At 46.6% G+C, this 20,196-nt stretch overlaps 8 protein-coding genes across 8 annotated transcripts; 5 read left to right on the top strand and 3 right to left on the bottom strand.

Annotated features, from left to right (window-relative positions):
- Nucleotides 1-620: 620 nt before the first annotated feature.
- On the top strand, nt 621-3,655 carry N7503_001130 (hybrid sensor histidine kinase/response regulator; the record flags this gene model as incomplete). Its single annotated transcript, XM_057060691.1, has 2 exons — nt 621-1,127; nt 1,187-3,655. 2 exons carry the CDS (start codon nt 621-623, stop codon nt 3,653-3,655), a joined length of 2,976 nt encoding a protein of 991 aa, XP_056927614.1.
- A 107-nt stretch (nt 3,656-3,762) lies between these two features.
- On the bottom strand, nt 3,763-5,295 carry N7503_001129 (uncharacterized protein; the record flags this gene model as incomplete). Its single annotated transcript, XM_057060690.1, has 1 exon — nt 3,763-5,295. One exon carries the CDS (start codon nt 5,293-5,295, stop codon nt 3,763-3,765), a length of 1,533 nt encoding a protein of 510 aa, XP_056927613.1.
- A 708-nt stretch (nt 5,296-6,003) lies between these two features.
- N7503_001128 (uncharacterized protein) lies at nt 6,004-6,862 on the top strand (the record flags this gene model as incomplete). Its single annotated transcript, XM_057060689.1, has 2 exons — nt 6,004-6,287; nt 6,349-6,862. The coding sequence occupies 2 exons, from the start codon at nt 6,004-6,006 to the stop codon at nt 6,860-6,862; spliced, it is 798 nt and encodes a 265-aa protein (XP_056927612.1).
- A 1,516-nt stretch (nt 6,863-8,378) lies between these two features.
- On the top strand, nt 8,379-10,903 carry N7503_001127 (uncharacterized protein; the record flags this gene model as incomplete). The annotated part of the gene is made up of 13 exons (XM_057060688.1): nt 8,379-8,662; nt 8,717-8,827; nt 8,886-8,945; nt 9,003-9,173; nt 9,236-9,361; nt 9,419-9,603; nt 9,651-9,721; nt 9,799-10,317; nt 10,379-10,472; nt 10,524-10,583; nt 10,640-10,653; nt 10,709-10,758; nt 10,816-10,903. The coding sequence occupies 13 exons, from the start codon at nt 8,379-8,381 to the stop codon at nt 10,901-10,903; spliced, it is 1,833 nt and encodes a 610-aa protein (XP_056927611.1).
- Nucleotides 10,904-12,070: 1,167 nt separating this feature from the next.
- N7503_001126 (uncharacterized protein) lies at nt 12,071-12,841 on the bottom strand (the record flags this gene model as incomplete). Its single annotated transcript, XM_057060687.1, has 1 exon — nt 12,071-12,841. The coding sequence occupies one exon, from the start codon at nt 12,839-12,841 to the stop codon at nt 12,071-12,073; it is 771 nt and encodes a 256-aa protein (XP_056927610.1).
- Nucleotides 12,842-14,699: 1,858 nt separating this feature from the next.
- Nucleotides 14,700-15,288, top strand: N7503_001125 (uncharacterized protein; the record flags this gene model as incomplete). The annotated part of the gene is made up of 2 exons (XM_057060686.1): nt 14,700-14,752; nt 14,817-15,288. The coding sequence occupies 2 exons, from the start codon at nt 14,700-14,702 to the stop codon at nt 15,286-15,288; spliced, it is 525 nt and encodes a 174-aa protein (XP_056927609.1).
- A 1,067-nt stretch (nt 15,289-16,355) lies between these two features.
- N7503_001124 (FAD-binding oxidoreductase) lies at nt 16,356-18,119 on the bottom strand (the record flags this gene model as incomplete). The annotated part of the gene is made up of 1 exon (XM_057060685.1): nt 16,356-18,119. One exon carries the CDS (start codon nt 18,117-18,119, stop codon nt 16,356-16,358), a length of 1,764 nt encoding a protein of 587 aa, XP_056927608.1.
- An 874-nt stretch (nt 18,120-18,993) lies between these two features.
- On the top strand, nt 18,994-20,110 carry N7503_001123 (uncharacterized protein; the record flags this gene model as incomplete). Its single annotated transcript, XM_057060684.1, has 3 exons — nt 18,994-19,271; nt 19,338-19,436; nt 19,492-20,110. 3 exons carry the CDS (start codon nt 18,994-18,996, stop codon nt 20,108-20,110), a joined length of 996 nt encoding a protein of 331 aa, XP_056927607.1.
- Between the last annotated feature and the right edge of the window lie 86 nt (nt 20,111-20,196).

Genomic DNA, 20,196 nt, shown 5'->3' with positions numbered 1-20,196 from the left:
AAAACGCCGGGAAGCAGAAGTCCCGGCTTCTTTCAGCCCTTTTTTCAGTTCTTTTTTTGTCTTCTTTCTCTTCTTATTTGTTTCTTCAAATTTCTATCTTTGGTTTTTCCCTTGCAATTTTAAATTTGTCATTGCACCATTTGTCGAAAGAGGAACAGAGCCTCAACTGTCCTTGATCGATGTGAGCCCAGATTCATTCAAGTTGTAAACATCTTTCTACTGCCGTTGAGTTGGCTATGGCGATAAATGATCTCAAATCGACCATACTGAGCTGAAAGGAGGTTGGTACCTTCGGCCATTGTTACCCGCTCCTATGTATTCAATGGTCGTATATCAAAATCGTACATTAAAGCATTAAGACCGGCTCACTCGCAACAACCTTGTTTTAGTGAAATGTAAGAGACTATTGTCCCCACATCCCAAAGATAAACATTTTGGGCACTAGTCCATTTCATTTCACTAACGTATAATAGGTGCGTCTAGGCCCTGTAAGATCTAGGATCGAGTGGCCATCGGAGCCGAGGCTACACAAACAGATGTGTCCGGGCAAAGTCGCGTGCACTTACCGACACCGCGACACATCTCGATTTTATGAGAAGATGCGTTCCTGATGCTGCAAAATGGCCCCCAAAAGCGGGCAACGCATCCCGTTCTTCCCCAAGGCAGATGCTGCGATTTTGACGTCGAAGCGTGCGCCCCCGCCGACTCGTCCGGAGACCGTGGGACCCATCTTCGATCGGGAAAATGCCGATCGGCCGATCGAATCATGGCCCTCAGACGTCGAAACGAACTTTTATCCCAGGACAAAGCCTTATGCGCCCGCAACCGTCCCCGAAAGGCCACCTGGGATCGCCGGTCGATACCTGCGTGCCTTCCTACCCGAAAATGAACGACTGAGGTTGTCCATGCTGTGGTACTATACACAAGACATCCTTAAGGAGGATGAGTTTCTCTCCGGCCTTCAGGAGAAAGCGCATCTTGCCCAGGAATCCACGGGATGGGAGTTCTCCGTCATCGGCATTCTTGATGTTAATGTTTATATCCGCTTGGCTACAGTGGGGCTTGAGCTAGGCATTCTTCCGCGTGGGGAAACGATTTGCGCCCACACGGTTACTCAACCCCCTGGTGTAAGTTACGTTGTGGGTCCCGGGCCCCTTACTTATGATTTGCTGATCATATCTCATAGAGCGTGTTTCTCCTACCCAAAATGATGGAGGATTGGAGATTCCAAGAGTCGCCATACCACGAGCTCGGCGGCCTTCGCGCCTACGCTGGCGCACCACTTCGTTTGCAGAACGAGAATGGAGAATGTGTGGGCCTTGGATCCCTCTGTGTAGCCTCAGGTAAAAGTGAAGAGCCTTTGACAGCATCGCAGCAACAGTCCTTGATTCGCCTAGCCGACTGGGTCGTCTCAGATCTCGTTCAATGTACAAGAGCAAGACGCCAGAGGGCGCGACGTCAAATGTCCGAACTCCTCGTCATGGCACAGAAGGAAACAGTAGTCTCTGATGCGCCCGTCCTCGAAATATTGAAAACTGTGTACGCCGATGCTGTAATCAGACTACAACCTTCCAATTCAAGCCAAGTCGAGGTTGAAGGACGCGATCCGATACCAATCTCGGAGATTGAAGAAGGCTTATGGGAAGATAACGACTACTTTGACGACTTCATTGCAAATTCGAACCATCTTGATCCTCCATCCAATAGGGTGGTACGTATTATCTCCGCTCCATGCGAATGCATATCGGGATCATCATTACTCGTCGTGGCATCCAAGGACATCCATCTTGTGTTTGATGATGTGGACGCATGGTTTGTTCAAGCATGTGCAGGCGTAATTTCCCAGATGTGGCGCAAAAGTCTTCTGATAGAAGCAATACATGCGAAAGAGAGATTCCTACAGGGGATTTCTCATCAACTCCGGACGCCGATTCATGGCATCCTTGGCTCTGTGGAACTTCTAGCCGAGGAGCTGCAGTCGCGGAACGTCAACGAGTCCGCCTTCCCGCTATCGGCATTGACGAAGGGAGATCCGTCGATCAACTTACGTGAACCCTCGACGTACCTCAACATAATCAAGACGGCGGGTCGTGATTTGACTTCGATCGTCAACAATCTGATTACTCTGAACAGATGGGCCGACATTGCCTTGACAGAGCGGGAGTATGACCTGCATACTGTTGATGAGCTCGAGGCCGAGATTCAAAACGAAATACTTAAGCTCACCTCAGGTGACACACGCTACAAGACCTCGATTTCTTTTACTCGCCACTTGCCGCCAGGTTTTGAGAGTTTCCGAAGTGATCTCGGCGTGCTTCGGGACAGCATCGCTCCATTGATCATCAACTCGATCCAGAACACCTTGGAAGGTATTGCGACAATAGCCATTTCCATACGTCCAGACTGCAAGCAACTTGTTGTCGACGTCAAGGATAATGGTCAAGGCATCCACCCCGATAATCAGCAACGCATATTTGAACCATACGAAAAGGTCAATTTACACACGGCAGGTGCTGGATTAGGCCTCACTCTAGCATCAAAATTCGCAACACTCCTTCACGGATCTGTCGAACTAATCTCATCGGATGTTGGTCGCGGCTCACACTTTCGAGCTACATTTCGTGAGTTCCAGTTTCTTTGCTCATCTCTCTCTCAGCCACTGGTCTCAAAATTCAATAATTTACCCTCAAAGTTCTTTAATATGTCGGCTGGCTCTAGTGGCGTATTGTTGAGTAATGACTTTACGGACTTTCTTACTCGCAATTCTTTCACTTCCTCGGACACTATGGAAGACTGCCTTGTTATTCTTGATGCTGTACCCGACTCAAAAACGCACTCCCTGCATTTGTCCCAAATCCCATTGGGACAAGTTGCCATCTGCCTTGTTCCTGATTCAGAAGGAAAGGCATCCTCTGAAGACTGCGCAAATAATATCGTCTATGTCTGCGAGCCTCTTTCGACCTCGAACATGTGCTTGGCGCTGGAAAGAGCACAAAACATTGTTGTGGGGGCCAAAATTACACACCCGGGCTTGCTAAATCCTGATCAACCTTATCACACGGCTCCGGAGCACTACCATGACCTTAGTACAGACGAGGAGGGCACGTCTAATCCATCTACATCCACCTCAATCAATCCCGACTCGGAGGAGACTACATCAAAGTCCCAACCTGATGCAGCAAATCATCTGGACCTGACGTTATCCAAACTGTTATCCCTCGATCTCACAAGTTCCCCTAGGCCCACTACTCTAATAGTCGACGATAATGCTATCAATCTCCGCATTGTAGAGATGTATTGCAACAAAAGAGGATTGCTATCGTATTCCGCGACCAACGGCTGCGAAGCTGTCGACATCTTTTCCCGGTGTCAATCATTGGCTGCCGCTGGCAACGGTGCTCCGATTGGTCTAGTCTTCATGGACTTGCAAATGCCAATTTGCGATGGTATCGAAGCAACCAAGCAAATACGACTTTTGGAGCGGCAAAACCAATGGGGAAAGATTGCGTTATTCATTATGACTGGCCAGGATAGTCCATCAGATAGAGCTGCTGCGGAGGATGCTGGCGCCGATGAATACCTTGTGAAGCCTGTTGTTATCAAGCAACTGGACCGTTTTGTGAAACAATATTTTCCAGCATTTGAGGCCTCTTAGAAACCGCACACGATCTCCAGAATGAGATGCTAAGTTAAATAATTTTCTGTTGCCATAATACAGGTGGGCTCCGCCTAGATTCTTCAAAGTCTGCAGGAGCAAGGTTTTCAATTAATACTTTCTTCTATTTTAACTAGGTCCTCGGCAAGCTGAAACGCCATTGTGATACCTGCACTCTCACTGATACCCTTTAGTTGTTTGACGATCCATTTGCGAGTTTGATGGCTAATCGTAGGAGACTTTCCGACCGTATACAGGTTCCAAATTAGCATATACCCGCCCGAGACGTTTGGCTGTTGGGGTTTATCGGCATCGGGTACCATTACAAGCCCTAAGCCCTGTGGAACACTGGCCAATATCTCCTCTCCTCTTCTTGACATGATATCCGTTGCGTACTGCAGCTTTGATGTAAGATTCATCTGACGCACATCGGGAGAAAGCGGATCATCGGCAAGAACCTTGGGCATAAGCCAGCATGTAATCTCGCAAACGATGATTTCAACCATTCGCGAGTTGTTCCAAAGCCTTATTGCCCAAGATGTCTTGTATAGATTATATCGACCATTATAAGAAATGAACCCTGCGCTCCCACACGCTTCCTGGATGGTTGTGTACGATTCCTGCCTAGCAAGGATATCAAGAACATGTTCGAAGTCATCTTGAATGGCAATAGATTCCTTTAGGAAGTCAAACCAAGATTTAGAGTAATGGACGCCTTTGTTTTTCCCTGCGACCTGTGCAAAGAGAGTCGCACATCGGCTAGCAAGTACTCCGAGTAACCAGAATGCATCAGAAGGGTCAGTATACTTGGTCGCCTCTTCCTGTAGCTCATGCATGTCATCTGGAAACGGCTGAACGCTTTGTATACAGGCAGTCGTCATATCTGCGCGTACCTGATTGAACATCAAGATGGCAGGCCTACTGGCAAATTGAGATTTACCTCGGGCAATCACCAGTGTTGCAGCCCCTTTGACATGTCGAACCCACGACTCAAAGTTTGAGACATGCTCGAAAACTCCAAGCGAAATTACCGACATCAAGGTACTATCTTTGAGTGACTCCACAGGGGATGCCAATGCATTATTCACATACTTGATCGCCTCGGAGTATTTGGCACGCGCGTGACGAACAAGCTCAGGTCGACGAGCTGCTAGCGCCACGAGGCCCACAGCCGCCATACTGGCGAGGAGAGTTGGGTTCTCAGCATCGGCAGAGTAGGCAGTTGGGATATAGGTCAGATATCCACGTGAGGGGTAGCGGCCACCCGCAACAAAGTCTTGGAGAAAATAGTTTACGCCTAGCTCGTCGAGATTCAGATCCGGGCCACGGGTCGGTGTGGTCAACGTAATAATCTCGGGAGCGGCTCTATCCTTCTGTGTTCTTTTCCTAGACCGTTTGATTGTGTGGCTTGTCTGGTCACGGAAAACTAGCTCCCATTCATCACGGTATCCAGGACAAGTTTCGCCCGTGCGAATGCATTGACCACACTGGGGAACTTGCTTGTCGCACTGTGTCGTGTTAATGCTATGACCGCTAAGGTAGACTGGGGGGGACCCACTTTTCGTTTGACGATTCGGCAATTTCCGCAACTTCTCGATGTCCTTGCGCGAGATACACTGTAGGTTGACATATCGAAGCATGCGTTGACAAAGTGATCAGAGAGAATAATGAGACAATGAAGAGGAAAGGAGGCTGGTATTTGTAGAACATCCTGGATCGACCAAGCTGAAGTGAGCTGAAGACAGCTGAAGTCGACTTGGAAACAAGCTACTGCACGCAGCCCCCGTTGAATGCCTCTCCGGGCGCGAACAAGCACTCCCGCTCTTGGCGGTCTCGGGGCCACCGTGGGAATGGAGTGAAGAAATTGGAAAAGGCTAAAATGATCCCTGTTGGCCCCCACCTGCAAGGCTGCGAAGCTGCGCAGTGACGAGACACTAGCATAGGAAGATCTGCGCCTCTTTGCCTAAAGAGGCATCCCAGAAGCAGCTTGACCACAGCCACTCAAAGCTGAAAGTTGTGTACGATGATTGGCTGCCAACCCTGTACACCCACCCGTTCACGCTAGTCTTATTTGGGTAACTTAGATGCTAGTCCAGTGAACGCACGGATTTGAAGATTTGACGATGCCAACAAAACCGCAAAACTTGATCTCGATAGAAAGTAGACTATGGCTGACTGGCTTCAGATCTGGGGGCCAGTCTATCAGAAGCAACCAGTATGTGTATGAAAAAAACACATAAATGGACACAGTCGTCCATGGAGAGGGGCACACAATTCTTTCTATACTACCCACCATACTCCATTCCTTCTCACGGTTTATTTTTATTCTGCTACTCTCTATCAGCACCATGGGAGCTGTCACATACAAAGATGGAATAGCCATTCTTCAACTCATCGTTTTTCCCTTCGTCCTTGTCGCTTCCCTTTTCATCTGGAAACGAACAGGCTGGAGAGTTGGCGCCAAGATCTGGCGATATCCCTTCACCCTTTCCCTCATTCGGCTTGCTGGCAGCATTGCGACATTAATCTCGATAAATGATAATTCGGAAGATGTCCAGATTGCTATATTTGTGTGCGAGTTGATTGGCATTGCGCCTCTGTTACTGGCTTATGTCGGGATGCTGCGACTAATGTGAGTTGGTGACGGAAAAAGCTATTCACCCTGACGAATTTAGTCTAACATATGTCTATAGTGATTTGGAAAAACAAATTCCACCTCGTCCTCTCGCATTGGTGACTCTTATGGCCATTATCGGCCTCATCCTTGGTATAATCGGGGTCAGCAAATCCCATACAACCACTCCAGGGACACTCACCAAAGCAGCCATGGGTCTCTTCCTCGCTGTATACGTGATCACCATGGTCATTACTGCTTGGTTGTTCTATACATTGTCTTTGGCATTGCTGAGTTATCAGAAAAAGCTGTTCCTTGGCATTGCCTTATCTGCTCCCTTACTGTTGGTTCGGCTGATCTACTCAGCCCTAAGCGATTACACCTCATACCAGCATTTCTCAATGAAATCCTTGCTCAACAGTGACCACACCAGCGTCACTGTCTACCTGTGCATGTCTGTTCTGGAAGAGATCATCTGCATGGTCATTGCTATGGTCTTTGGCGTATCGGCTGTTCTGGCGTCGGACTTTGTGAAGCCTACTCCGGAAGTGGAAGTGGAAATGAACCGGAAGGAGCGGTCTAACGGTGTGTGAGCAGGTAACAAAATGTCATGCGACAGATTCTTCGAAGTAGGGTTTGGGTATCCCAGCATATTTCTGGTTTTTGATTATTTCATATTTTTAGCGCGCATATTCTTAGAGATGTGAAATTTACAGGAAAGGAATGTGTCAAAGAACATATTATGGGATATGGTTGTACATGTATACACCTTGCAATAGGTATGATGGTAGCCCCTGAGGATTCAATCCGCTGAATTAGATCAAATCTGAAAATGCAATCTTTAATCAATCTATATATGTACTTTCCGGGCATGAAATCGGCCTGATGTTATTTCACAATGATTTTTGCACTCAATATATAGATTGCAGGGTCATGTGACACTGGGGTGCCACCATTCAGGGCGGGTATCTGTGCCTGGATCTTTTTTTTTTCGCTCTCCATATCACATCACCACATAGCAAACTTCTATACCATATATTGAGTCCTTTCCCTCATACAGACTAGGCCCAATACTATTCTTGTCAATTGAAAGAAAATGTAACCACAAGTATTTGGCATTCGATGCTTGTTACTACTACGAGATGATCTCTGCGACCCACAATCCCCCCTTATTTCTCCTTTCTCAGCCCCTGTACAGCGTAGTCACATAGGTAATATTTACTGTACCTGCAACACCATCTTATTCATATTACGATGTATTCCTTTTCTTTGATAATAATTTGGCTTACAGGTCAAACACACCCGGAAGTGGAGCTGTCGATTCCTCATGCAGCAGGCTTTTGGAACTGGCTTGCCCGAGGGATATAATTGGCAGACTAATGTGATCGGTCCGATGAGACTGAGCAACCGCGTTCCAATAATTGTTTGATAACGCCATTTTCCAATTCTCGGATATTCCGTAGTCTCAACCCATGAATCCTGTCAAAAATCAACTAGAGGAAGTGTGACTTCCATTCTACTGTTGAAAGGTCAATTTTGTGCTCCAAAATTGGGTCGGGATTTGAGAATCAAGATTCCAGTGAACAAATAAGGCAAGTGGATCGAGCTGATAGCCTAACTGGATCCAGCCCCTTACGTCTTCCTGGAATGCCAATGCACGGACCAGTGGATCGTCTTGTTTTCTCGATTTCAAGTCCACGATCACGATTAACCTCGCTGCATCCAATGTGGTCCTCTTTCAATTATTCTTCAAAATTGATTTATATGTACCTTGGTCTCAATGAAGGTGAAGCCGTACAGTAAGGAGAAAGTACATTTTTAGCCAAGTGAGCTTGGAAGCGATCCGTAAGAGTGGATACGCCAAGAGACCTAGAAGGGAGACTATAAGATCAAACATTGACAACTGTAGCCTTGATCGGATAGTCCGGTAGCTCATGCTGCAGATCCCCTTGTGGAGACAAGCGTGATTTACTGGCCCAATGAACGCGAAACGATTATGTGTAGCCCTGGGGGCTTTTTATTGAAATTGAGTCTTGGATTCCTTAACCTCGTGGTTGTCCCGGCTTTCACTGACGTGCTGCAAAATTGATCAGCACCATTCCAGCAACCATGAAGTTAGCCGTCCTGATGTCCCTTGTGGGACTGGGCACTAGCCTCACAATTGGAGCAAATGTAAAAAACCCAATTGCTGCCGGTCGGATTTCACCAACGAAGCAATTTGAGCTGAATTTGACATGGGAATCGGGAGCTCCCGATGGGGTCGCACGGGAACAATTTCTGGTCAATGGCCAGTTCCCTGGACCTCCACTCATCATGGATGAAGGAGATAACATTGAGGTGACGGTGAATAATCTCACCCCTTTCAATACCACAGTCCACTACCACGGTATCGAGTGAGTCCTCCAGCAACCAGGATAACGAACTCATATATAATAACATGTGGATAGACAGACAGGAACGCCATGGTCAGATGGTGTACCAGGAGTCTCACAGAGACAGATTTTTCCTGGCAAGCAATTTATCTCCAAATTCACTGTCGAGCAGCATGGTGCATATTGGTTAGTCAATTATTCAATGAGTTGGAAAGAGAGTCCAAGAGGTTTTAACGAACTCCAGGTACCACTCACATACTTCTGGGCAAATAATGGACGGCCTGTATGGTCCAATCTACATTAGGTTTGTTCCCATGATACTAAGCGCGTTATTATCAATGACTGATGGTTGAATATACAGGCCACGAAGTATTCCTGGAAGCTTGGCTAATGTCATAACAAATGATACATTCGAACAGACTCGGATATATGATGCCATTCGGTCACCGAGCCTGGTGATGCTTTCCGATTGGTTTCATATGACATCAGAAGAACTCCGAGAGGTCGCAATATCTGCCGACATCGATACCTTGTAAGTGATCTCAAGTTTTATTTGGGTGATTCGGAGCTCATTGAAACTGACTTGGCGTGAAGGTGTGCAGATTCTATTCTGATCAACGGAAAAGGGCGGGTCAATTGTCGCAATCCTAAGGTTTTGACTGACATGGTCCCTGCTTCGGTGAAATCTGTTCTGCAAGGCATGGAGTATACAGTAAAAGGGTACGCCATCAATCAAGATCTGCATTTAAAGACACTCGCGCTAAAAGAAAGATAAAGGTGCCTCCCACTTGCAAATACATATGCCCAAACGACGTTCGCACATAACTTCAGCGCAGTGCCACCATCCATGTTCTATGAATGCAACGCTACTAAATCGGCGGAAGAAGTCATCGAAGTTGACTCTTCAACTGGCTGGGCAAGTCTTGCTTTTATCGGATCAACTTCTATCTCAGCCCCATTAGGTGTGTACTTTGTCGGCCTTCATAAGCAGCCAGGCTAACTATCAAAGTGTCCATCAATAATCATTCGCTATGGGTCTATGAGGTTGATGGGTCATACATAAAACCTATTAAAGTTGACGTATGCCTCCTTTCCTTTTCAAGGTCTTTGGTACCAGATTTCGGGAGATGTTTCTGACGCAAAAAGCTTTCACGTAGGCGCTAACAATCAACAATGGTGGCCGATATTCCTGCTTGATACAATTGAACAAGATCCCGGGGAATTACTCGATTACAGCCGCGAATTCAGGATTCAACCAAAAGATTGCGGGCTTCGGTACTCTGTCCTATAAGCATGGACGCTCAGTGTTGACAGAACCTTCAATCAACTACGGTGGGATCGCAACAAATTCGGAGGTTGTTTCACTAGATGAAAGCGCGATTGAAATGTTCACTCCTAGCCAGCCTAATCAGCAGCCGGATGAGACCTACATCCTCACGATTGGCCGTATCGAAAAGGCTTGGGAGTGGTCTCTCAACGGAAATCACAGCTTCGGCCTAGCTATGGAGGCCGATCGGCCTTTTCTATGGGACCCTCAGTCCGCAGCCAAGAGTCCTTTGACCATCGCTACAAAGAACGATACATGGGTCGATTTGATCTTTTCCCTGTCTGGCAATGTCTCTACGCTCCAGCCTGGTCACCCACTCCACAAGCACTCCAATCGGGTTTATGTTCTAGTAAGTGCCACAAAGATTGAACCCGACAATTGTTCAAATGTCACTGACTCTCGAAATTAAGGGTACCGGCTCTGGCACCTTCAATTGGACGTCGGTCGCCGACGCTGTGAAGGCTATTCCCGAAAATTTCAACCTGATCAATCCCCCTATGAGAGGTTCGTCGTTCCAACGCGATGAGTACCTCGATAGCTAATTTATAATCCAAGACACATTTACGACGCTTCCTGCTTATAAAGGTGAAAGCTGGATGGCAATTCGCTATCATGGTATGTGATTTTCAACTTGGCCGAAGGTCCCGGGCTAACTGGTGCTGTGACTTTAGTACAAAATCCAGGGGTATGGAAATTTGACTTCTCAACACCTACATCGGTCCACATCACTAACCAAATAGGCATTCTTGCTTCACTGTCACATCGACCCCCATCTGACGGGAGGCATGGGGTACGTGTCTGATATGTGCACGGCTATGTGATGGAGTATGCTAAGTTACTGTCCTAGGCTCGCGATGTTAGACGGTATAGATTCATGGCCTCGAATTCCGGCCGAATATGGCCCCCACGGTCAGTGGGGAAGTATAGACTGTTGAAAATCGTACATACTGTCAACGCGAGGTGCTGGTCGGATCGGAGGTCAGAAGACACAAAGGCAAAGGAACATACGAGTGAGTGATACGATTACGCGAAGAACAAGACAGACAGGACAACATGCTGTATTATGGAGTGCTGTTACAGAGAAGACAGAAGCAAGAGGGAAAAGTGCTGATATGTGTTGAAATGGCCCCTACGTTTCTGTTCTTCAGATATTGCTGAGCATGTCTTTTACCCACCCTACCTACTATATTCACCTCATGTCGCGTATATCTCTTGTTCATACCTTTGTATTGAGGTAGTTTACTTACACTACATATGCTAATTTAATTATATTTCAAGCACATACGACCATAGGGTGTGGAGAACAGGGCTTCCCGTCCGCTCAGCCGTACTTAAGCCACACGCCGGTTAGTTAGTAGTATGGTGGGTGACCACATGCGAATCCTGACTGTTGTATGTTTTTTTTGCATGTTTTTTTTGCATGTTTTTTTTGCATGTTTTTTTTGCATGTTTTTTTTGCATGTTTTTTTTGCATGTTTTTTTTGCATGTTTTTTTTGCATGTTTTTTTTGCATGTTTTTTTTGCATGTTTTTTTTGCATGTTTTTTTTGCATGTTTTTTTTGCATGTTTTTTTTGCATGTTTTTTTTGCATGTTTTTTTTGCATGTTTTTTTTGCATGTTTTTTTTGCATGTTTTTTTTGCATGTTTTTTTGCATGTTTTTTTGCATGTTTTTTTGCATGTTTCATTTTTGGTGAATGGTTTTTAAAAAAAGGTGCTAGGACTAGTTGAGAGAAATGATGAAGGGTGACCACATGGTAAGTGTAGGGTGAAATTAACTACCCTAGGTGCTCTCCCATTCACATAATAACATTCTTGGCAATTTCTTTAAACCTGAAATGCTTGTTATTACTAGTGGTTTTGAGATATAGAGATACTATCTAGATACATTACTAACTTTGGAACAATAAAAGAGTCTAGTAAGAAATGAGTATAGTGGATCAAAAGACTAGTATCTTCTGAATCTACTATATAATATAATCCTAGAGTTGAGAGCAGCTTGTTCAACAGCATGGAATACCACCATGCCCCTAAAAATGGGATGCGTATTCGCTGTTCACTATATAGTAATATTATCTTATATTAAGACTGCTAATAGGCTGCATCAGTCCTTTTCAAGATTCGCGAACGGCATGTATTGACGTATCTTGCCATGGGAAATGGCCTCGTTCATCGACTTTGGATCAAGGACTCGCCCGGAGAAGAAGGCCCTGGCACTGGCCCAGTCATCCGTCTTGTGGGCCATCTGGACCACATCCCGCGATTGCAACATGAAGTCCATGATTTTGGGCGCCTGGCGGTCGCCGAACCAGTGGTCAGAAAATCCGCTGTAATAATTGAATTTGCGGAGCCAGCTGTTGTACGAGGGGTACGGGTAGTGCAATATCATCGCCTCTTCACCCGAAGGTGTGAATGTGCGGCCAGCCTGGCCAGAGAACGAATGGGGTCCTCTTGGCTCGACGCCAGGCCTGAGGCGGACTGCACTCTTGCCATTGCCGTACGCGGTAAATTTAGCGTTTTGATCTACCCCGTTCACCCAAAAGTACACGCAGTCTCTAAACGGATCTGAGGTCTCGAAGCCGACTGGAAGCGCCTCATGATTGATGAAAGTCACGAGGCCTACCTCAGGGTCTCTAGCCCAGGCAAGTGACTCGACTAGAGGTCCATAGAGCAACTCATCCAGGTCGATATGGAGCAGCCACTTGTAGCCACGTTCCATCAGATAAGCGATTGCATGCCTCGTATTGGCCACTTGGCGCCGAATGAGGCGGCTTTCTGGCGTCATATTAGGCTCGACTTGTGACCCTTCTAAGAGCGTGATCGGCTTGCCCTCGCATAGGTGCTCGAATAACGGCCGCTCATCTGGGTCGTCCATGTATATTATTACATGCTGTACCCAGCGGAGATGATAGTCAAGCCAGGTTGGAAGCGTAGGGCCGGGGTGTAGGACCGTGGTTGTTATCGCAATGGGTATATTAGCTCGTATCGTCTCTAAATCGCCCGCCCCGTATTCTGGGGCAAGCAAATAAGAATCATTTTGGATTGATGAGTTTCCATGGCACAGGTGGGAAACAGAGACAAGACAGAGTATATTCAAAATTAGAATCCGCAAAAATGCATCGAATCGGTTGCCCATTGCATCACATACTTCAAAGGAAGGTGCGGACGTAGTTGGAGGTGTGAAGTGGGATAAGATGGCTTGTTGGTCAAGGACTGTGAAAAGAAGTCAAGGATAAGACGGCAGTAATATTACAATTATCCCTCTCCAGGATTGGCCTATTCAGCATCCACCCAATGGGTTTGTATGGTACACCTAGCAATATCGGAACAACCGGATCGCAACATCCGGGTATAAGCCCGTGGTCCGGCGGCCAGTACCTATGCCGTGCCGCATTGCAATACTAAAAATAACAACAAAAGCTCGCCATTTTTCTCACGGCACTCATACATTACGGTTGCATACACGCACGTTGAACCTTACTATGTTTTAGACGTCTACACTATTATCCTTGCATTCATATTCAATGAAGAAAAAATCATTTTGAGCTACTAGAGTAAGTATATACTACCACATACCTTTTCAGACCATTCAAATCGCACCTTGTTGTGTAGGTAACTTGAGACGATGGAATTCTATGGATACTCGTCAGGATGAAGGGAAAACGAACGGGCTGGTATTGAACATACCGGACCCCCCAGAGACAAGCTTTTTCTCGCCCCGCTCGGACTGCGCTAAGCCTACGCGGCCAAGACAAGGCCCCACCATCTTTGCTTGATTTACTGTTGAAAGAGGGAAGAAGGTCGAAATGCATCTGCCTGATGATCACAAAGCTCTCAATGACAATACTAGGCTCCACTACCTATTGAAAACCACACTTTCGTGTACACAATTGGCTATGCCCGTGCTAGTCAGTACTGTCACGACCACATTCCAACGTGTACTTCTGGTAGGACACCACAACTTACGTAATTACTGTTCCCGGTTCTGGGCAAAAGGATTTGCCAGAGCACCCCGCATACGTAGCCTAGCTTGAGTTAAGCTTTATCTCGATTGTTTCAGTCTTGTGGACCTTTATGGCCTTTGTTTTCTTTCGAATTTTGTAAAATTGATGCACGTTGAATGCGATATCCTAGCTAGCATGTACATCTTTCCATTTCATTTTCGTCACCACGCCGCGAAAATCAAGGACTGCTCTCATGCTTCATCAAGGATGTTCTCTCTCTCGCCTTCCGGCATTTCTCAAGCCTAAACTGCCCATGATTTCTGACAATGGCTCATCAACGACCAACAGATATAAACCCTGACGCTTACTATACATCTCCGCTCACTCAGTGTCGGCTTTGACGTTATCGCGAGGTTTTGCAGGAGTCTTGCAGGAGTCAGCCAACTAAGTCAGCTCTGGCACGTATCGAGGACCTTCAGACAATTCCTTATTGGTGTGATAGGAAAAGATTCCATCTAGACACTCGAGCATTCCTAACCCGTCTCTCGGCATTTAGATACAGCCCGCGACTACTTAGCAATCCATTGCTAGGATAAGTCCACTCTGTCTTGGCTCGTCCGAGTCAGATATTACTCAGGATCCTATAGCTCAACAGCTGAATGAGTTTGAAGTATGTTATTTAGACGCCGATAAACAAAAAGCCATATAAGGAGCCAACAACCTTTGGAACTCTTCTTTGCCTTCATTGTGATTCTTTCGTTCTCGATATAGACTAGTTCAATTGCTCTCATGTCTCCTCTAATACCTTATCATGTTTCTGCTGGAAGTAATCCTCTTGTCAAGTGAGCGCGTTCTACCCTTAGTTTGCTGGAGGGACTCCCTCAGCTAAACACATGTTACTCTTAGGTTCGGAGGCGCTCTTATCACAGAGTTCCTGGAGCCGCCTCCGGGTCGATGTTTTTGCTTCCGTCAAGAATACTGCCTCAAACCCCCTATGAATGAGGAAGACCCCGACTATGACAAAATCAATGAAACTTTGAATCATCCGTCCAGCCCTCCTGTTCATTTCCAACCATTTCAGAACGAGTACTTCCGCGTGGAACGCGGTCGAATGTGTGTCGAGATGGACGGCGTTCTGCGTACTCTTACACCAGAAGACGGTGAGTTAATGGGCCGCGCTGGGTCTATCCATCGCTTCTACATCGCCCCGGACAGCACCGAAGACATGATCATCATCTTGAGTGCATCTGATTCCGGTCTGGATTACCAGCTGGATTGGGTTTTCTTCGAGAACTGGTATGGCTTGTGGCATGATTACCTCGTGCACGAAGGCAAGATGGATCTTATTCAGCTGCTTTGTGTAGGTGTGCCGTTCTAACCTCTTCCTCTTCTACCTCACCTCCACCCCTTCCACTGTGTGCAAGAAAGGGTCTATAACTGAAATCATATCACTCCCGCCACAGACATATGATGCGGGAGATGCATATCTCCTACCACCCGTGCGGTTACCCAATCGCATACGAAAGTTATTGGCTACTGGGGTGGAGTCATTGTAGATCGTTGGATTGGGAGACTTCTCGGCTATAAGCCCTTCTTCAAGGAGTATACGACCGACTGGGCTTACGCTGTGCACAAGATGGAAGCTTCTTCCTTCACCCGTCAGGTAGTTGGCCGCTCGTTTACGTCGGCCATGAGCTGGGCACATCTGCAATTCTGCCATTCCCATCATTGGTCAGCTCCCTTGCAACGTCCTCGCCGTTGGAAAACTCTGCAGTTCCAACCAGGAAGTCTACTGCTGCCAGACTGGTGCTGCTGTGAGTTAGCGTCCTGGATTCAGAACTTGTGTTCTGCGAAATTCTGACAACTTTACTAGGGGGGTCTCACCAATGCCGATCTTCTCAAATGCGGCAACATATAAATCATCGATAAGGACGATTAGGTGGCAAAACACGTTAGATTGGTGTACAGCAAGTCAGGAATAGACTAGGGGCAGACTGCATCTTCTGGTAAGGATTCCTAGAAGAGGGAGTGGAATCTGCGGTAGCGAACTCCACCTAGGCTCTTTTTGACTCGATGAAAACGTCCTTGAAGACTGATCACAGCTTCATGCCATCCATGGTTTTATATCTTATGAACGGTATCATAAGCATTTAGACTGATGATTATGGGATTGCTTGTAAGGCAAGAACAAAAATGAACTGAGTCTATCCAGCTACAGAACCGAAAACACAGTGTCAGTGGGAAGAAACAAGTATTCATTATGGCGTAGCCCGATCAGCTCTTGAACCACTAGCCGAGAACTTAATGAATGGACGAGAGTGCATATAAACTTATGTGCTGCAACCAGCTGACTATATCTGCGCATACTCATGCATAGCAGGAGTAGAAAGGACTCGGGAAAGTTAGCATAGTTCCAAGATTCACTTGAGAATAAGAAAAAGAAACTCACTCAGACTCTCCCCTCCATCCGACACATTTCCAACAATCAAATATATGAGTAGGATCATATCGATTCTTTACATCCAGAAGTCTGTCATAGAAAGCACCAAAATAGGTGTATTCCCAGTCAGGCTCTAGATAGCTTGCTTCATTCAAATAAGCTCCACCACCAGGACTCAGGTTCTTCAAAGGATCAACCGTGTGCAGCATCCCATCAGCAACGATTTTCAACTCGTCATCATCAAGTGGCTCGAGCCATTCGCCAACATGGATCACATGCCATAGAGCATTCCTCCATGCTGGATTGACGGCAGATGATTCATCTGCATTTGAATTGCTGACTGGCGTCTCGGAGACAACCTGAGTGCCAGTGAGATTGAAAAGACTTCTGGCCGTTGCGATTCCCTGCAAGACACCTTCAACCAACTCATCAATGGTCTCTTGCTCAGTAAACACCTCTGTAGGTATCAACCGTGACGAGAGAAGAGAGAAGATCCCAGATGGTTCGGTGATTTTGGCATCGGCCTCCGTCACTGACAGGTAACTGGCGTAGTTGGAGTAGGAACTATACTCATTGGCGGACACGGAAAGATCCGTACGATTGGCGAGGTACTGCGCAAATTTGGCGGTGGCGGACTTCAACTTCAAGCCATTGTCGCCATAAGGCAGTACCAAGCTGATGGCAAATTTCTCAGGAAAGTACTCGATCTGGCCGGTGACAAGCTGAGCAGACCAGTCAATCTGATTCTTAGCATGTTCAGTAAGGATCTCACGGAGGGCAACATTCTTCGTCGCATTGGTGTGAGGTCCAGCATTGGTGAAGTTTGCTGTGAAGGTGTAGGTGTGGATCGGCAGTGATGGGAAAAGTTGAACACGATACTTGGTGAGGACTGCGTAAGTACCGCCTCCACCACCGCGCATGGCCCAGAAAAGGTCAGGGTCATTACATTGGTTGATAACGCGCAACTCTCCATCGGCAGTCACAACTTCGAATTCAACGGCGTTATCAGCCATAAGACCATAAGTTGTGGTAAATGAGCCGACACCTCCCCCTTGAGCAAATCCGCCCGCGACACCGACAGATTCTTCATATCCGCCCATGACATCCATCCCGTGATCATTGAAGAAGCGGTAGGCATCTCCAGCGACAACACCACCGCCAAGCTCCCCGACATTGTGGCTGTTCGAAGCGGGACAATTCTGAGCAGTGAAATTGGAGTGGAATGTGAGGCTATCAAGATTTTTCGTCCAGATTGCAAGAGTGTTTGGAACAGAAGATCTTCCGTAAAAGTCATGGCCAGTATTTTTCACACTGATGCGGATGTTGTGGGTTTTTGCAAACTTGATTGCGGCAGCAATATGCGATGGTTCTTGAACATCAATATAGTATGATGCTAGACGACCAAGAGAGCAATTTCCATAGGTGATTTCGGTTGGGTCAGATTCCAGAAGCGCACATCCAGAATTATGACAAGTTTCCCAGTTCAGCCAATAGGTCTGTCCAAAGTGCTCTCCACGAAGAATACTGTCACCATAGTAGTCCTCGACAACCTTGCAGGCGTCTGGGTCATAGTATCCTGAGTTTTTATAGCAGGAAGCGGCAATTGGAATGGTTTCAAATAGGCGGCCATCAATGCTGGTGTTGAGTTGTTTCCATTCGCTCAATGATGGCCAACACTTTTGACCTGGTCGACAGTCGTAACTGGCAGCAGTGGCCGATGCAACCAGACCAAGGGAGAGGAAGGAGATGGATAGAATGTTCCTAGCCATATTATATTAGCTCAGGATGTCCCTTGATAATATTCAATGTTCAAATTGGAGTTGACCCGATGAGTGTGATCGAAGAATATCTCCTGGCCATCATTGTCTTTATATATAAATATCTCATGACCAGCGGGCCAGGTCCAAGTCCGGATTACAGGTTCCGAAAAGCATCTTCATTCAAGCATGACGGTCATCGATCTGCGATCTACATAAGGTCAGCATTCCGTAAGGGGAAACACGTGTGAACAAGGATTCTACGTATCCACAGGAACGAAAACGTCAAACCCCTGTCAGGAATCCTTCTCGTGTATTTAACACATCCTCACCGACAATAATGTAAGTTTCACGCCAAATTTTCACTATTAGGAACTGTTAGGTCATGGACATTGTGGGGCATCGTATATGCAGAGAATCGAAACAGCTTCCTGTTATGGAATAGTGGGGCCGCATTGCTTATTCTTAGTATCGGAAGGTCCGAGCCCAACCTTTTTTGCCTATCATCTAAGGGTCTAGATAGTAGAATTTTGACGCCTCTCTTAAACAAAGTTTGCTAGTCCTTATGGACTTGAGCGTAAGCCGATGAAAATAATAAATCTCGTTCTAAATACACGGTGAGTATGCGGTTTCAAAGTTGAACCATTTTCCATTTTGGGAATACATTACATCGTACACAGCCGTCCCAGCTTCTAGTTGAGGCAATACAGACGTTGCAAGCTTTGACTAGTTGCAGCCTCAAAGTTTAGTGTCTCGAGCATTGATAAGATCGAGTATAAATCACTTTTCTCGCACCCGACAATTATAATTTTCTCTACACTTCAATCTTTCCGGAGCTTGCCTGCTTCTTTTGCTTTTGCCGTCCCTTTGAGCACCTATCACGATAATGGCTGTTACTGCTGAGCACATCGCTATTGCGGAGCTGGTAATATACATACCCGTCACTCTACTTGCAATTTTCGTCGTCTTTCGTCACGGATTTCACAAGCAGCTGGGATGGATCTATCTTTGCATCTTCGGTGTGATCCGCATTGCGGGTGCTATTATGGAAGTCCTTAGCAGCAAGCACCCCGACAATGCGAACGACAAAGAGTGGGCAGTCATTCTTCAATCGGTTGGCCTTTCGCCTCTACTTCTGTCGACATTGGGGCTTTTGAAAAGAATGTGAGTGTAACTAATGGCTTTCTTGTCTCGAATTATAAGCATTTTTTACTAATTCATAATACCTAGCTTCGATGAGACAACTCACCATATCCCATCAGACCCTAACTCCAAAAGGAACGTCGTGGTTCAGGGGCTGAGTGCCTTCCCTGGAATAATTGGTAGACTGTGAGTGCCCACATCCTTACCCGCTTCAGAACTTCAAATCTAATCCCCAAATTAGTGTGTCTATCTTCTCTAGCAGAGCAACTGCAACATCTCGCCGCAGCAAAATCGTCCAACTCCTCCACCTTCCTGCCTTAATAGCCCTGATCTTGGCCATCAGCGGCGGAACCGACCAAGCCTCTTCCAACGTCTCCGATCACGCATCAGGAAAATCGGAAACACGTGCTGCGATCATTCTCTTTCTCCTTATTTACATCGCCGCCTGCATCCTCTTCCTCATTACTATGCGCGATCTGCGGACGATGGAACCAAGTCAACAACGAATCTACATCTGCATCTTCTTTGCCTTGCCGTTGATTGCAGTCCGTTTGCTCTACAGCTTAATCAGTGACTTCGGAAGCGATCCTAAGTTTTCATTGATTGATGGGGACACGAGTGTTCAGCTGGGTATGGCGACTATCGAGGAATTTCTTGTTGTACTGATGTATACCATTCTGGGCCTGGTTACTCCTCGATCTAGCATTCATCCTGCTGTTGGAGGTGGCATTGTTCCACCACAGAGCTATTCATTGGAGGAGCCAGAGCCTTCTAACTCTGGTATGACCTATCATAATGCCGCTTATGCTGAGGCTGGAGCTCAGAGGGCGTACTCTCAGGGTCAAGTACGACAGAATTAGTACAAATAGTGATTGTGGTGGTGGTGAAGAGCGGCAGATAATCGATCTTGCGACCGGTGCAAGATTTTCAATCCTTGCATGAATCG

Source organism: Penicillium pulvis (assembly GCF_028828015.1).
Source record: "Penicillium pulvis strain IBT 33274 chromosome Unknown contig_10_segment0_segment0, whole genome shotgun sequence".
Classification (NCBI taxonomy): domain Eukaryota; kingdom Fungi; phylum Ascomycota; class Eurotiomycetes; order Eurotiales; family Aspergillaceae; genus Penicillium; species Penicillium pulvis.
The sequence above is the reverse complement of the archived record's forward strand: the minus strand, read 5'-3'. Positions and strand labels throughout refer to the sequence as shown.